This window comes from Physeter macrocephalus, chromosome 8, assembly GCF_002837175.3.
Source record: "Physeter macrocephalus isolate SW-GA chromosome 8, ASM283717v5, whole genome shotgun sequence".
Classification (NCBI taxonomy): domain Eukaryota; kingdom Metazoa; phylum Chordata; class Mammalia; order Artiodactyla; family Physeteridae; genus Physeter; species Physeter macrocephalus.
The window spans coordinates 855,150-874,019 of record NC_041221.1 but is presented as its reverse complement, the minus strand read 5'-3'; the positions used below and the strand labels follow the sequence as shown (position 1 = coordinate 874,019).

General features: G+C 37.0%; 1 protein-coding gene across 9 annotated transcripts in view; it reads left to right on the top strand.

Annotated features, from left to right (window-relative positions):
- The window catches only part of GRIK1 (glutamate ionotropic receptor kainate type subunit 1), a 424,025-nt gene that overhangs the window by 347,234 nt on the left and 57,921 nt on the right, over positions 1 to 18,870 (top strand). For all 9 annotated transcript variants that reach the window (XM_024120212.1, XM_024120215.1, XM_024120214.1 and 6 more), the window contains one exon: positions 18,263 to 18,370. In XM_024120212.1, coding sequence (XP_023975980.1) covers positions 18,263 to 18,370 — 108 coding nt within the window. The remainder of the gene's footprint in view (positions 1 to 18,262; positions 18,371 to 18,870) is intronic.

Genomic DNA, 18,870 nt, shown 5'->3' with positions numbered 1-18,870 from the left:
TGATCATGAAGCAATAAAGAAGAAACAGATTTGTAATAAAGATATTCTAAAACAAATAAGCCACTGCAAACTCTCAAACACTAGGCTATGCAATACCAGCCCCAAAGGGTCCTCTGAAGGCACTTTAGTTTGAATTACACAAAGGATATGGGAGGAAATACATCCATGACCCTCGTGGATACCAAAATTAGTGGATACTCAAGTCCATTACATAAAAATGTGTAATATTTGCATATAACTGATACACAGCCTCATCTATACTTTAAATCATCTCTAGGTTACTTAAAGTACCTAATACAAATTAAATAGTATGCAAATCATTGTAAATACAATGTAGATGCTATGTGAATAGTTTCCATTACACAGCATATTCAAGTTTTGCTTTTTGGAACTTTCTGGATTTTTTTCCTAATATTTTTAATCTGCAGTTGGTTGAATCTGTGGATGCAGAATCCATGGATATGTGAAACTGATGCCACACTTCAAGCCTTTGCCAGTACGTAATTTTTTTCATGCTAAGCAAAATACTGATGGCAGATGTGTGATGATCATTTATTCCCTATGCTCAGTGAATTTACATTAAATGGAAATCAGCAGCCAGTCTTAGTAATTGGAGTGTGACCCCTTTGCAAGCAGCTTTTGACATGTCTGTGCAGGAGTGTTTCTAAGGCCATTGCCACAGGGTAACTGCACTGGGTGGCATTGGGTGGAAGCCGTGCAGAGGTGAGACCATCAGTACCTGGCACACATCTTTTAAGAGCATCTTTTTATGAACTATTTGATTGTGTAAATTTTTTCATGTCTCTTCCAAAATCAGTCATGTTTAGTATCAGTTGCTCAAACTTGCCTGGCGGAACAATCTGACAAAAACTTAAAGTGTGCTGATGTTAATGTCACAAATGTTGGACAAACTAACTGACTTTTGCAACTCTATTGTTGAAGGATGAGGTTTCACGCTGTAAAAAAAACAAATTCACTTGCTCCATTGTCAATGCTAAGCAGCAGCGACATTTCCATTGCTCCTGTGTTGCTGTGTTCCCCTTCTCAGAAAGGTGTTTTATGTATTTTTAATGCGGTGGTAATAACATTATTAAAAATTAAACCACAGGTGTACTTTCATTACTATATTTTCAAAGTAGTTTTCTAATTAGAGATCTGGAAAGCCCAACTTTTATAATTGGCTTTTCTTATTTTAAAAGATTTTATTCAGTGATGGCCGATAGTAAATTTTGCTCCATACAAGAAGAGAGAAGGAAACTAAGCTGATCTAAATGAGGCCATGTCCAACCTGTTTTATTTAACATGATTCAGTTGAACAGTAATGGTATCAAAACAACTACTTTCTACCATTCAAACTTAATTATTCTATAATAGGGCAAGTAATGTGTGTTGTTTCCTGCTTAAAGCAATTTCGGAAATGACATCTTTGAAGTATGGCATCAAGCAATTTTCTTCTCACCCACGATTTGTGAATATTGTTTCAAAACATCCTTAAGTCAAATAACCATAGTCTAATTAAGTCTTTTGCAGTTTTGAGGCAGTTTCATGAAATGCCATGGGATTTATTTGACTCATTTCTTCACTTGATTGAAAGTTCTTGACGCTGAGTGAATCTAAACCCCAGAATCCTCATCCTGAGGAAATAAATGCTGCAATGTATTTGGGTTGAAATAGTATTGCTCAATGTGATGTTAGAAAAACAAAGCTGAAGGACTTACTCAGCAGTTCTGCCAAAATATCATGATATTGCTTTAGGCAAGTCCCATTTACTTCTTTGTGCTCTGATGGGCACAGACACAAAAGGATTAGTTAAGAAGTTGTAGGTAGGTGAGCACTTGGGATTTAAAGTATAATATCCTGTCAAAGAATAAGAAAAAGACCCTTAGAGCTAAAATAAAAAATAATCTTTTTTTCTTTTTTTTAAAATTAGTGTATACATGTCAATCCCAATCTCCCAATTCATCCCACCACCACCCCCTCCCCCACCAGCCTCTTTCCCCCCTTGGTGTCCATATGCTTGTTCTCTACATCTGTGTCTCTATTTCTGCCCTGCAAACCGGTTCATCTGTACCATTTTTCTAGGTTCCACATATATGCGTTAATATATGATATTTATTTTTCTATTGCTGGGTCATATGGCAATTCTATTTTTAGTTTTTTAAGGAATCTCCATACTGTTCTCCATAGTGGCTGTATCAATTTACATTCCCACCAACAGTGCAAGAGCGTTCCCTTTTCTCCACACCGTCTCCAGCATTTGTTGTTTGTAGATTTTCTGATGATGCCCATTCTAACTGGTGTGAGGTGATAAAATAAAAAATAATCTTTAAAGAAGATAAGTTTATTTCCTCGATGGATAAGAAAGTGGTATGCCTGGAAAGTTAGGAGTAAATTCATCAAGTCTCCTGGAGCTGAAAGGAGTAGGGTAAGTAGAGAGACAAAAGATAGGACTGGATTTTGTCCCATGTTAGAAGGATTTCTAAGCATTACATTCTGATTGATTAATTAGAGACCTGGATATTCCTCCACAGATTGGTCATCTTTCTTGTTTGACTCTCAAAAGTGCAGTGTTAGTTTTCAAAGAGGTGCGGGATGGATTCCTAAGATTTGTTGCACTCAGGCTTGTGTAAGCATGTGCTGAGAATTTGGGTGAATTTCCAAGCCAGACAGAGGAAGTAACAGAATGGTTGAATCTCAGAGATTGTTCCATTCAACATCTTCTTTTATAGAAGACACAGAAGTCCTGTGAGGTGAAATGATTTTTCCAGAGCAACAGAAACCTTGCTACTTGCAAGGAATCCAAAGTTACAGGGGACTGAGTTTAAGCAAAATAGGACTATCATTTTGTGATCCAAGTAGAACCACAAAAAGTCTCTGACACTGGAAGATTTAACAGAGAGGGGCTCAAGTTGCTTCCAAATAATTTCTAATTAAAGTATTCATTTTTGCATCTTCTAAAGTTGTAGTATTAAAGATAAATTTTTATGGAAGATCTTAGTCAGAAATTCAATTTAATTCATAAGTACTAAGTATGTACTATTCATACAGCACTGCTAGGTGTAAGAAGTGTGGTGAGCAATGAAAGTAAATGATGAATACAACACTGCCTCTGACTCTAAAAAATACATAATCTGGAGGGAAATACATACACCTGATTGTAATACAAGACTGTTGTGATGTGGGATGTGACAGAATAATAAGTATAATACCATTAAATCCCAGAGGAAAAGTTATGTGTTCTGACTGAAGAGATTGGGAATGGCTTCAGAGAGGAGGTGATATTTGAACTGACCTTGATAGATTCTTTTGCTCATTCAACAAGCATAGAGTGAGTACTACTTACTAGGTGTCAAGCACTATCTTTGGTGATTGGTTTATATCAGTGAACAAAACAGATGCCCATCCCTACCCTTGGGAGGCTTATACTCTAACAATGAGCAGTATGTCTAAGAGTATGACAAGGGAGAAAATTCCAAGTAAAGAAAGTAGCAGGAACAAATTCATGAATTATGAATATGCACAGAGTCTGGGGAGGCATCCCCACAATTGAAACATAAGTTTCACGGTAACCATTGGGGTAAAACATGTCCATAGATGGGGGTGAAAAGGAAACAGTAGGGAATAGCAATAAAGAGTATGTTAGAGAGGCAGGGTTTTGTTCTCTAGGCAATTGAAAATATTGTTTCAAGGAAGTGCTCTAATGAGGATTCTGAAAAACCTGGGTACCTATATACAACTGCTATGATTGCTGTTTTTCCGTAGCATTGGGAAATGCCTGGAGATCATTGTAAATGCTTCCAGGACTGGCAGCATGCAGGAGTCCCTGGACCATGGGCAAATGGATGAAATTTCCAGGTTTAATTCAGCTCCACATTAATGTATGAGCTTTGGACTGTGTGGCCATGCCAGGAATCTAATCTGTCACTAGGATAGTACTCCACTGAGGGAACACTGGCAAAAAATAAACTGGTTTGGGGCCATGTTAAGGATTGATGCTAGATTCTGAAAGAGGACTTATGAGGTCAGTGTGACTCCAAAAACAATTATAACAATCAGGATCTTTGGGGACAAATCTATTTTCTCAGCAAGCGCAGACTTTGAAAAGACTCAATGGATCTCTTTTGCCTACAATACACCAAAAAGTCTTGTCCCAGAGAGGTCTGTATAATTTCTAAAAATTTCTTGGAATATAAGGGTATAGGATGCAATCAATACATGCCAAACTGCATGATGACAGTATTTTGCTAGATCAATACTGTACTGAGAGACTTAAGAATATGCAGTTTTTCAAATGCTGCTTATCTTCAATGACTAGTTCAATCTCCTTCTTCTTCTAAAAACTGCACTGGCCATACCAGCCACAGCTTATTTTTTTCCAATTCTGTAAAACTTTTATCAGTGCCACTCATTTACTTTTCAATTATATACTATATACTCCCTCCACATAAATAGACAGATGATAGATAAATACAAGATAGATAGATGATAGATAGATAGATAGATAGATAGATAGTTAATAAATAGATACCTTAATCATCAGAGTGTGAAGTCTGTCACTGAAATCAGACTCCGTAATTGTTTGATGACTGACTGGTAATTGGTGAGATTGTTCAGCAAATACAGGTAGCATTGGGTCTATGGAGTTGACAGGCTTTGAACCCTGTTTCAGTGATTCTCAGAGTATAGTATGAGGACCTTCTTCATCAAAACCAAGTAGAGTGCTTATAAAAAAATGCAGATCTCAAACAAGTATCCCAATGATTTTGTGCTCATGAGAATTTGACAGCCACTGCATTAATGTAATTCATGATGTAGGAAGGCAGTTAGTTTTTTACTGACAAGCAGCATAAAGGAAGGCTCTGACAAAGAGTGAGGATCATTGCAAAATGGTCTATGAGTGATCTTGCATCTGTGAGGAGAGCTGAGGAGTTTCTACCTAGGTCAAGATAATAAAGGAACTGGATTTTTATTGAGCTTCCCACTGATGGTACTGTTAGAGGCTTTGAAGAATTATCTCTCTTAATCTTTACAACAACAAGAAAAGACAGTATTAATTTTTGCAAAAGAACCTTGAAGTTCAAGTTAAGCAACTTGCTCATAGTCACCCAGTTAATCCCACATCATTTGATCCCAAAGTCAAGCCCTTCCTAATACACCATGCTCAGACATCAAAACATGCTAGCAATTAAAATTAATGATCACTCTGTTGAAAGGTATCTTATTTACAATGCCAGGTTTATGACTAAAATTTTTTTGTGAACAATACTTGAAAACCAACGAAGTGCATTTTAGCAGTATTTTTTTAATTTAAATGCAATATGTGATTTTGTTGTTGTTGCTTAGGCTGCTAAAAGCACATTAATTTACGATTTTATTAAGTCTTCCTGCTTTCCTTAAAAACTTCTCATTTTCCATATAGCTTTCTGAACCACAATTGGTTCTGTCATGTGTTGCCATGTGATGTGCTTTATAAAAGTCAAGGCATTATTGATATCTCAGGATAACAGAGAAAGAGGTATTTTTAGCTTGATTAAAAATAAGGAAGACAAGGTACTGAAGAGAAGGGAATCAAAGGGATGTCCAGGAAGAAGGTTCCAAAAGAGGAGACTCATTGTGACTGGAGATAAAGGACTTTAAAACATGTTCCCCAGTCTTTCCATTTTAAGTCAGCAAAAGTCACCAACACTTACCGTAAAGAGTCAGTGAACAGCCACACACAAGTAAATCCAAAATGGAAATCCTAGGAAGTAAGACCATCCTGGGACCAATTTAATCCACTGTAGACAAGTAGAATGCGGTTCATAGTATAGGACTTTAACCCCCCACTTTCACCAATGGACAGATCATCCAAAATGAAAGAAAATAAGGAAACACAAACTTTAAATGATACATTAAACAAGATGGACTTAATTGATATTTATAGGACATTCCATCCAAAAACAGCAGAATAAACATTCTTCTCAAGTGCTCATGGAATATTTATTCTCCAGGATAGATCATATCTTGGGTCACAAATCAAGCCTTGGTAAATTTAAGAAAATTGAAATCATATCAAGTACTTTCCGACCAAATCACTATGAGACTAGATATCAATTACAGGAAAAAAAATCTGTAATAAATACAAACACATGGAGGCTAAAGAATACACTACTTAATAACCAAGGGATAACTGAATAAATCAAAGAGGAAATCAAAAAATTCCTAGAAACAAATCACAATGAAAACACGACAACTCTAAACCTATGGGATGCAGCAAAAGCAGTTCTAAGAGGGAAGTTTATAGCAATACAATCCTACCTTAAGAAACAAAAAACATCTCAAATAAACAACCTAACCTAACAACTAAAACAATTAGAGAAAGAAGAACAACAACAAAAAAATACCCAAAGTTAGCAGACGGAAAGAAATCATAAAGATCAGATCAGAAATAAATGAAAAAGAAGGAAACGATAGCAAAGATCAATAAAACTAAAAGCTGGTTCTTTGAGAAGATAAACAAATTTGATAAACCATAAGCCAGACTCCTCAAGAAAAAAGGGAGAAGACTCAAATCAATAGAAGGAGAAATGAAAAAGGAGAAATAACAACTGGCACTGAAGAATTACAAAGGAACATGAGAGATTACTACAAGCATCTATTCCAATAAAATGGACAACCTGGAAGAAATGGACAAAATCTTAGAAATGCACAACCTTCGGAGACTGAATCAGGAAGAAATAGAAAATATGAACAGACCAATCACAAGCACTGAAATTGAAACTGTGATTAAAAATCTTCCAACAAACAAAAACCCAGATCAGATGGCTTCACAGGTCAATTCTATCAAACTTTTAGAGAAGAGCTAACACCTAGCCTTCTCAAACTCTTCCAAAATATAGCGATACTATACATAGAGAAACCTAAAGATGTTACCAGAAAACTACTAGAGCTAATCAATGAATTTGGTAGGGTAGCAGGATACAAAATTTATGCACAGAAATCTCTAGCATACCTATACACTAATGAAGAAAAATCTGAAAGTGAAATTAAGAAAACACTGCCATTTACCATTGCAACAAAAAGAATAAAATAAGAATAAACCTACCTACCTAGACAAAAGACTTGTATGCAGAAAATTATAAGACACTGATGAAATAAATTAAAGATGATACCAATAAATGGAGAAATATACCATGTTCTTGGTTTGGAAGAATCAACATTGTGAAAATGACTCTACTACCCAAAGCAATCTACAGATTCAATGTAATCCCTATCAAACTACCACTGGCATTTTTCACAGAACTAGAACAAAAAATTTCACAATTTGTATGGAAACACAAAAGACCCGAGTAGCCAAAGCAATCTTAAGAATAAAAACGGAGCTGGAGGAATCAGGCTCCCTGACTTCAGACTATACTACAAATCTACAGTAATCAAGAAAGTATGTTACTGGCACAAAAACAGAAATATAGATCAATGGAACATGATAGAAATCCCAGAGATAAACCCACACACATATGGTCACCCTATTTTTGATAAAGGAGGCAAGAATATACAATGGAGAAAAGACAGCCTCTTCAATAAGTGGTGCTGGGAAAACTGGACAGGTATATGTAAAAGTATGAAATTAGAACACTCCCTAACAGGATACACAAAAATAAACTCAAAATGGATTAAAGGCCTAAATGTAAGGCCAAGCACTATAAAACTCTTAGAGGAAAACATAGGCAGAACACTCTATGACATAAATCACAGCAAGAACCTTTTTGACCCTCCTCCTAGAGAAATGGAAATAAAAACAAAAATAAACAAATGGGACCTAATGAAACTTAAAAGCTTTTGCACAAGAAAGGAAACCATAAACAAGATGAAAAGACTACCCTCAGAATGGGAGAAAATATTTGCAAATGAAGCAAGTGAAAGAGGAATAATCTCCAAAATTTACAAGCAGCTCATGTAGCTCATTATACAAAAAAACAAACAACCCAATCCAAAAATGGGCAGAAGACCTAAAAAGACATTTCTCCAAAGAAGATATACAGATTGCCAACAGACACATGAAAGAATTCTTAACATCATTAATCATTAGAGAAATGCAAATCAAAACTACAATGAGATATCATCTGACACCGGTCAGAATGGCCATCATCAAAAAATCTACAAACAAATGCTTGAGAGGGTTTGGAGAAAAGGGGACCCTCTTGCACTGTTGGTGGGAATGTAAATTGATACAGCCACTATGGAGAACAGTGTGGAGGTTCCTTAAAAAGCTAAAAGTAGAACTACCATATGACCCAACAATCCCACTACTGGGCATATACCCTGAGAAAACCATAATTCAAAAAGAGTCATGTACCAAAATATTCATTGCAGCTTTATTTACAATAGCCAGAACATGGAAGCAACCTAAGCGTCCATCAACAGATGAATGGAAAAACAAAATGTGGCCCATATATACAATGGAATATTACGTAGCCATAAAAAGAAATGAAATTCAGTATTTGTAGTGAGGTGGATGGACCTAGAGTCTGTCATACAAATCGAAGTAAGTCAGAAGAGAAAAACAAATACCATATGCTAACACATATATATGAAATCTAAGAAAAAAAAAACGGTCATGAAGATCCTAGATGCAAGATGAGAATAAAGACACAGACCTACTAGAGGATGGACTTGAGGATATGGGGAGGGGGAAGGGTAAGCTGTGATAAAGTGAGAGAGTGGCATGGACATATATACACTACAAAACTTAAAATAGATAGCTGGTGGGAAGCAGCTGCATAGCACAGGGAGATCAGCTCAGAGCTTTGTGACCACCTAGAGGGGTGGGATAGGGAGAGTGGGAGGGAGGGAGATGCAAGAAGGAAGAGATATGGGAACATATGTATATGTATAACTGATTCACTTTTTTATCAAGCAGAAACTAACACACCATTGTAAGGCAATTATACTCCAATAAAGATGTTAAAAATATAAATAAGAAAAGTAGGCTCCTAAAATGGTCAGATGAACTGGTTTGCAGGGCAGAAATAGAGACACAGATATAGAGAAGAAACGTATGGACACCAAGGGGGAAAAGTGGGGGGGTGGGGGGGGATGAATTGGGAGTTTGGGTTTGACATGTATACACTAATATGTATAGAATAGATAACTAATAAGAACCTGCTGTATAACAAAGAAATAAAATAAAATTCAAAAATTAAAAACAAAAAACCTGACTATTATAAGAGCCTACATTTAAACACTAGCCACTTACTTCCTCAATTCTAAAATATATATATTTTATTTGGACCATAAATATCATCTTGGGAAAGAGCATACAAATGAAACATTAATGAAAACCTTTATTTTTCTTCTTTTATCTCTTAATTTTTGTCTCTTGGCCATCAAATTATGTGTCTGATAAGAGAGAAGAAAGTCACACCATTTGACTCACTTGCTATTAAGCAGTTTTTGTCAAGAGGTCTAATACAGAGTAGAAATTAAAGCTATTTCCTAAAATAGGGACAATAGTTTAAGTATTGTTTTCAGTTAAGTATACTATAATTGTCCTCTGTGCAAATGCTTCTACATAAGGCAAGCAAATTGTAATTATGACTAATATAATTATATATCATTATCTAAATTGTGTATGCTTCAGCCTTGGCCCAGAAAATGGATTCCTTATGGATCTTATTCATCATATCCAGGAATTAGTCATTGTCTATTCACCCTGATCAATAATGCATTGGTGATTTCACAAAAGCTTATCAACAATTAGTTTTAGAAGAAAGAACATATACAAAATGTTCATCTAGGGTTGGGAGGAAGAAAGACACAGGTAATTGTGTCAGTTGGGGAAACCTGATTTCACAGGTCAAAAAATATTTCAGTTCAGTAAAGGACCAGGCAGGGTGTCTTTGTAGATACTGAGGCAGGAAAAGAAGCATTGTTAGAGCATGAGAAGGAGACTTTTTACCACTTGGATGAGCAGGGAAGAGAAAAGGGAAATGGGAGTTACTCTGCACCAGTGATTGGAACACTAAATCCAAGAATAAAACCAGCACAACAGGATCCAAACAAAGGGACACAATAGACACACTTAGTGGAAATAAAATTGGATTTCTGACCTGGGTTTTAAGACCTGGCTATGAGCTGTATGCTACATCAAGAGATAAATGCTACCAATTTCTGTACATTTTCAGAGAGCTCCATAAACTCTGGACAATGTATCAAATTGACTCACAGCATGACCCCCACGAAGAAAAAGTTGCATTTAGGAAAAAGCTTTCTGAAAATCCTATAGAACTTAATGGAGATAACTACTTCTTTCCAAACATATCAGGAAGAGAGTTAGAACTGCACATTTTTGGAAGCATAAAGAAGGGATTTGAAAGCTGGCTTAGTCCAAACCCTTAACCCAGTAGAGATTTCCACTGAACCAAAGTCATAGAAAAATTGTCCTCCACTCTCAGGCAAATGCTATAACCTGAATGCAGTAGCTTATTTAGCAACTCTCGGTTAACCCATCAACCTATGAAGCCAGCCTTTGACTTGAAAATAAAGAGGAGTGACCTGCGTACAAAAAGTATGACTGGGGTATGATGAGGAGGAAAAGGAAATTGCAATATCAGATGTACTTAAATATACACAAGAGGATGCTCCCTTCTTGCCTTTGATATTGATTTTTTTTTTGTCCCAATGCAGAGAATGTGATTACCTATATTTCAGAAAGTGTAACAACAGGTGTTACTATTGACCATAAAAATATGCCATCTCTTTTTTAAAGCTGGTGCTAATGTTTAGCATTATGGCTTCCATTGGCAATAAACTCTGAAGCCAAATTTCTAGGATCTATAAAAAGCCTTTCTCTTCATGTGTCACAGCACTTTAACTCACATCTAGTTTGACCATATACGCTGCTTAGATGAGAGTTGTAATGTCATTTCCTGACATTAATTTGATTTAACTTCCAGTATTATCAAGTGATAAAGTGTACTTCTGTCATGATATCCATTCCATCTGAATGGTAGTTAGAAAATAGTTTTGTGCTAATTGTGTTGGTTCCTGACAAGCTGGTTCCATAACATATTCTTTATGTGGGAACTTCAATAGCAATGCTTTCATCAAGAAAATCTGTCCATCCTGCTGTGGAACTCATTCTATTAATACTTAATGGTGTACAAGTTGTTGGGACAGGAAGACGAAGGAACAATGCTGTCCCTATGTTCATACATAGACATGAGAATATATTTCCATAAATTTTGTTCTATGAGAACTACCTGCTAACCAACCTTCTGCTTACAATCTTGACTTTCTGTGAGTCATCCTCCTCAACTGTGACAAAATGATCTTCCTGTAATGCACACCTGCCCATGACACTCCTAGGCTTGAAACGCTCCAGTGATCCCCAAATGTCTATAGAGCAAAGTCCAAGAGCATTAGTATGATTCACAGCACCATTATGAACAGAAACCTACTCTCCTTCCCAGGCTCATTTCTCATCATTCCTTACCTCACATGATGGATCCATGGCAAACATAATTTACTTTGTGTTTCATGCTTTTACTCAGTCTGTGAGTCTTTGCTTGGTCAACTATCTTCTCATCCTTTGAGAGTTCAGGCATTCTTTCCTCCAGGAACATGTCACTGACTCTCTTTTTTTCCTTGCTGTTGGGATAAGTACGATCCATACTTCTTTCTTTAGTTACTGTGTGTGAATTTTTATCCTCAAACCTGGGTGCTTCATTGAAATACATTAATGTGCTTATTCCTACTAAACTATAAACCACTAGGTGTTGTATTCCCAGATACTTCCTGGCACCAGGAGGATGAGATCCAGGCACACCAATGGTATAAGTCCCAGTCTTAGCAGTCAGGCAGAGAAAGCAAAGTTTCCCTTCCTCTACCTCTTTGTTCCTTGTTTTATTCAGGCCCTCATTGCATTGGATAATGCCCACTCACATTGGAGAGGGCAATTGCTTTATTAATTCAAATGGAAACACCCTCACAGACATGCCTGGAGATAATGCTTAACCAGAAAACTGAGCATCCGATGACCCAGTCAAGTTGACCCATAAAATTAACCATCACAACTGCAAATGTAAAGTCAAACTTTAGACTCATTTATAGGTGACATAAATTCAGTATGTACTTTATGTATTGAGGGAAATTGCATGAATATGAAATTACATTTCAGGACAATGAATCTGATATTGCATTGTAAAATGAAATACAGAAGAGACCAGAAAAAAACTACACAAATGAGTACTGACATTGGAGGTAATAAAAGCCAAATTCTAGAGTTATGAATGTGGGGAAGGAAAATAAGAGATAGTTATAAAAATAAGCACTGTTAAACTGTTAAATGTATTCAATGTGTTAAGAATTGTGTTAAGTGCCATTTAAATCTCTCAAAAACCCTGCATGGATATACACTGAAATCTGAGATAAACCAGATTCAGGTTAAATAACCTTCCTGAAGTCATACTTCAGAGATTTAAAAGCAGCTCTGTGATAAACTCATACTCTTTCCACTGCATTGCTTCTGCCTCTTGGCCAAATGGGTAAATATATTCAGCATACACACATGGTGTGAACACTGTGGATATAGTGTAACTCTCAGGATCTTTTTCACATCTTACACATATCTGATGAATTTGGTAAAGTCAGGAGAGGGAAAATAGCTAAGTGTATACAAAGGACTGAGTTCTCTTTTATCCTCATTTGTAAGTCAACTCAAATAGGCAAGCTTACGAAGACTCACCTAATGACTGAAGCTCAAGACCCTCTGGGGCCACTATTTTTTATTTAATGAAACTACCAAAGATCTCCAATGTCAGTTCTGTGAAGGGCAGACTACTGCAATTTTTAGTTCCTCAAATGATGTTGATACATGTGGTAGGCTGAACAGTGGTCCCCCCCCCCCAAAGATATACATGTCCCAATCTCTGGAATTTGCAATTGTTACCTTATATAACAACAACAGCAGAAAGATTGCATATGTGACTAAATTAAGGATTTTTCTTTTTTTTTTTAATTGGGGTATAGTTGCTTTACAATGTTGTGTTAGTTTCTACTGTACAACAAAGTGAATCAGCTATATGTATACATATATCCCTTCCCTCTTGGACCTCCTTCCCACCACCACCCCCCCACCAATCCCACCCATCTAGGTCACCACAGAGCACCAGGTGAGCTCCCTGCGCTACACAGCAGGTTCCCACTAGCTATCTGTTTTACACATGGCAGTGCACATACATCAGTCCCAATCTCCCAATTCATCCCACCCCCTCCCTCTGTCCACACATCCATTCTCTATGTCTGTGTCTCTATTCCTGCCCTGCAAATAGATTCATCTGTACCATTTTTCTAGATTCTACATATATGCATTAATATACGATATTTGGTTTTTTCTTTCTTACTTCACTCTGTGTGACAGTCTCTAGGTCCATCCACATCTCTAAAAATGACCCAATTTTGTTCCTTTTTATGGCTGAGTAATATTCCATTGTATATATGTACCACATCTTTTTATCCATTCATCTGTCGATGGACATTATCTTTAAACAACAAACATTTACTTCTCACAGTTTTGGATGCTGGAAGTCTAAGATCAGTGTGCCAGAAATGTTGGGTTCTTGGTGAGGGCTCTCTTTCTCGTTTGCAGATGGCTGCCTTCTTGCTGTGTCCTCACATGGCTGAGAGAGATCACCTCTCTCATATATCTTTTTGTCCCCATTTTTTGAGAAATAATTGTCATACATCACTGTATAAGTTTAAGGAGAAGAGCATGATGGTCCAATTTACAGATCTTATGAACTGATTACCACAGTAGATTCAGCTAACATCCATCTTTTTATGGTTTTATGATATTTAGCATTCTTTTTTCTCAACTCAAAGAACTCCCTTTAGCATTTCTTGTAAGGCAGTTCTAGTGGTAATGAACTTCCTCAGATTTTGTTTGCTTGGGAAAGTCTTTATCCCCACCTTGTTTCTGAAGGACAGCTTCACCAGGAATAGAATTCTTGGTTGACAGTTATTTTCTTTTAATATTTTGAATATTTCATCTCATTTTCTCTTGGCCTGAAAAGTTTCTCCTGAGAAATCCACCAATAATCTTACAGGGTTTCCCTTGTGTGTAACTTGTCTCTTTCTCTTGTTGTTCTTTAAATTCTTTGAAAAGAAAAACACTAATTTGAAAAGATACATGCATGCCAATATTCATAGCAGCATTATTTATAGTAGCCAAGATATAGAAACAACATAACTGTCCATCAACAGATGGATGGATAAAGAATATTACTCAGACATAAGAAAGAATGAAATCCTGCCATTTGCAACAGCATGAATGGACCTAGAGGGTGTTATGCTTAGTGAAATAAGTCAGACAGAGAAAGACAAATACTCTACATTATCACTTATATGTGGAATCTAAAAAAATAAAACAAATAATATATATAACAAAACAAAAAGAGACTCACAGATATAAAGAATAAACCAGTGGTTACCAGTGGGGAAAGGGAAGGGAGAAGGGGTACTACAGGGGTATGGGATTAAGAGATATAAACTACTATGTATAAAATAGATAAGCAGCAAGGATATATTGTACAGCACAGGGAAATATAGCCATTGTTTTCCTATTACTTTAAATGGAGTATAATCTATAAAAATACTGCATCATTGTTGTACACCAGAAACTAGTATAATATTGTAAATCAACTATACTTCAACAAAAAATGAAAAATAAAAATTCAATATAGTTATTTAATTCTTAAATATAACTTGAACATAAGATAATGAAAGTTACCAACAAATAATAAACCATTCTGAAGAGAATCCTATTTCCAGGAGGAAGAAAATGAATATTGTTATTTTTTTAAATTTACAGCCTTATTGATCAAATTAGAGCACATTTATAGTGATTTATATACATCATTATTAAGTTCTTTGTATTGGTTGAGATCATGTTTGAAAAGATTGAATCAGTAAAAATGAGTGTTCTTAGAAAGTGTTTTCATAAGTCATCTGCACTGTGTTTGGTATGAAAACTTTTGTAATTATTCAAATATTATTTTAAATCTTTGTGCTTTATGTTATCAGAACCACTAAAAGTATTGTCTTCAATGTATGTGTGTGTATAACCATATTTTATATATATACTATAATATATATAGACATATATTTATATAAACTATATATATTCCATAGTTATGTATCTATAAAATAAAACATTCTCTCTCATAAAAAATAATCCTTTTTTTCTGACTTTTGACAATTTAATTATAATGAGTCCTATTTGGATTCAACCTATTTGGGATCTTTTGGGCCTCATGGATCTGGATGTCCATTTTTCTCCCCAGGTTCAGGAAGTTTTCAGCCATTATTGCTTTAAATATACTTTCTGTCCCTTTCTCTTTCTCCTTTCCTTCTGGTATTCCCATCATGCAAATATTGTTTTTTTCACTGTGTCCCATAATTCCCATAGGATTTCTTCACTTTTTAAAAATTCTTTTTGCTCCTCTGACTGGGTAATTTTGACTGTCCTATCTTTCAGACCTTCCTTCTTCTGCATGGTCAAGTCTACTTATGAAACTACTGAATTCTTCAGTTCAGTTATCACATTTTTCAACTCTAGGATTTCTGTTTGGTTTTTTGTTTTGTTTGGGTTTATTCTTTTTTTTTTTTTTGATAGTTGCTATTTCCTTATCATATTTCTCATTTTGTTCACGCATTGTTTTCCTAATTTCATTTAGTGTCTGTTCATGTTTTCTTGTAGTTTACTAAACTTGCTCAAGAGGATTATTCTGAATTCTTTGTCTGACAGATCCCCATTTTTTAGTTATTGGAGTTTTATTTGTTTCCTTTGGTGGTGTCATATTGACCTGATTTTTTGTGATCCTTGATTCCTTACATTGGCATCTGCACATTTGGGTATTTGGGTTCTTCTTCCAGACTTTAGAAGTTTGCTTTGGCAAAGACAGTTTTTGACCAGTCAGCTTAGTTTAAATTTCTGGTTGCGTTTGCTGGTAATGTCCTTGGGCAGGTGGGGCCTGCTATTATGGTCTATTCTGAGGCAAAGCAACAGTTCAAGCTCTAAGGACAAGAATGAGGATTGTGGCACTGCCTGGGAACAGCTGGATGGGACTGCTGGCTTGGTTTCCTACCCAAGTAAGGCTACAGGATGGGCTCCATGGTTGCCTGGATTCTCTGGTAAGGTTTACTAGAAGGTTGGGACTAGGTACTACATACAGTAGTAGATGGGGCTACAAATTAGCATCCTTGCCCTGGCAGGACAGCACAATGAGACCCAGGGCCTGGGTTCCCCCTCATTATTTGGGGATTCAAAGAGTATGCACTGATTCCTTGGTCAGGTGAGGCCACCAGTTTTGCTCTGCAGACTGGGAAAGCCATAAGCTCTGCTTTCTGTTCCAGTACCACTGTACATAAGGCTGTTGGATGGGCTATTTCTGTGTGCTCTAGTTTGGTTCCCTGGCCAGACAAGATGAAGGCTGTATTCAGCAATGAGTAGAGTTATGAATTAGATTCCTTGTCCAGGCACAGCAGGACAAGCAACTCTAAATCCAGTAAAGCTGTTTGTTGTCTTAACTGAAGATGACCTACATTACAAGTTCCCTAACTGAACAGGGCCACTGGCTTTGCTCTGCAAACTCTTGGCTCTGCTCCCCTCTTGTTTCGTGTGCCACTGGATCACATAGCTTCCTGGAATTGTCTCCAGCCCTTCTGGTCAGATGCGGTCACAAGACAATCTTCATAGCAGGTCGGGCTGTGATTCAGCTCCTTGCCTGGATGTGGGCAAACCAGGCTCCAACACTGGCAAAACTCCTCATTTGAGGATCTGAATCAAGTATATCTAAATCCTACCTAGTTCTCTGGTCAGAATGTACCTCCAACTAGATTCTTCAGATAAGTAAAGCCTCTGGTTGGGATTACTACTTGGGCACTGCAGGAATGAACTTGGTCTGCCAAGATCTGTGTGGTGGTCACGGCGAACACCTCCCCGCATCTCCATCACAGTCAGATTTCCAGTGGTCCAGCCCCACAGATTCCCCAGCAATCCCTGAGGTGCGAGATCAGAGTAGGGGCTCCTGCAATGTTACCCACAATGCTGGGAGAGCTGGTTTTCCTCTTGGTTCTCTTTTCCCCCTGGAGGAACCAGAGGCTCAGGGGAGACCTCTCTGTGTGTTGCTGTGCTGGCCTGGGAAAAGGGCAATGCAGTCAACGTGTAGCCACTTCTCTTACCTTCTAATGCAGTTTCTCTTGGTCTCTGTGGTGTGGGGGTGGGGGCGGGGAATGGTGCTTCAGCCTCACCCCCATGTTCTAGGATTCTCTCAGTAGTGTCTTGTCCTTGAATAATAGTTAATTTTCTCCTTGTGAGGAGGAGGGAAGCCAGGAAAATTCTATGTCACCGTCTTGGTGATGTCACTCCAAATGAAGGATTTTTGAGATGGGGAGATTATCCTGGATTATTTGCATCGGCCCTAAATGCAATCACAACTGTCTTTATAAGAGAGAAGTAGAGGAGATTATACAGAAGAAGAAGAGGAGAAGGCAAAGTGACCACAGAGGCAGAGATTGGAGGGATGCAACCACAAAACAAGGATTGCTGGCAGCTACCAGAAGCAGGAAGAGGCAAGGAACTGAGTCTCCCTTGGGCCCCCAGAGGGAGCATGGCCCCGCTGGCACTTTGGTTTCACTCAGTGATAATGATTTTGGACTTCTGCTTCTGGCCTCCAGAATTGTGAGAGAATGACTTTCTGTTGTTTTAAGCCACCAGCTTGTAATAATTTGCTACATCAGCCACAGGAAAGTAATATAATACCCAAATGACATTGGAAAGACTAAATCACAAACACACTAAAAATTTGATAATACATCACTGGATTATATCCTTTTCACACAGGAAAAAAAGGGAGTTACTTCCCATGAGAAGTACCTTGAAAAGTATTTGGATTGACCTTGGAAAGCTGAATATTATGACTTCCCAGATTTTGTTTACTCCATGTGCAGACCATTTTACAGTCATTCTTTCCAAACTCCCCATTTAAAGTGCCACTATTACAGATTTGACTGATGTTAAAATGTTAGAATTGATGAAATAAATGAGTGCTAATAAAACAGTGAAGTGTTCTGGTATCAAGTTACTGAACCAACACAATGGTTTATAACACCATGATGAAACCGAATAATTGAATACTGTGATGAATTTGAGGTATTACAGTTTTAATGGTGTTAGGCTTATGATAAGTGTTAGACAGTAATGCCACATTCCTTTTGTTCATAGGCTCAGTGGAATGGCTTGACTGGGCGTATCACCTTCAATAAAACCGATGGCTTGAGGAAGGATTTTGATCTGGACATTATTAGTCTCAAAGAGGAAGGAACTGAAAAGGTAACCTCCTCGATAATAAATTTGAAAATTAAAAAAAGCACTGCTCATGCATTTTTACTTGCACAAACAAGTAGGGGAATGATAAAGTGATTCTCTCAGCACGTTCATTTACGTCCAGTTTTCTAGATCTCTCTCCCTGATATGCAGATAGAGGTTGATGTGCTAGATTCTTAAATTGTGTGTGCTATTAATAGCAATGCTAATGGTTATATAGTGCTTGGTTTATATACAAGCATCATTATATTATTACATATATATGGCCTTAGGGGTGGATGTCATTAGCCTCATTTCTCAAAGATTTTAAGAAATTGAGTTTAGACTTGGGAAATCAGAAGCTGTCAATGATTTATATTTGGAATGGCATCCAAGGGTTACTTAGAAATGAATTTTAATTTTACTCCATTTTGAGACTGGTGACAGAGGGACAAAATAAAGTAGGATAGAAAAGGCTTACTGAAGCAAACTAACTTTGCATCCCTAATTTTAGGAGGAAATATGCC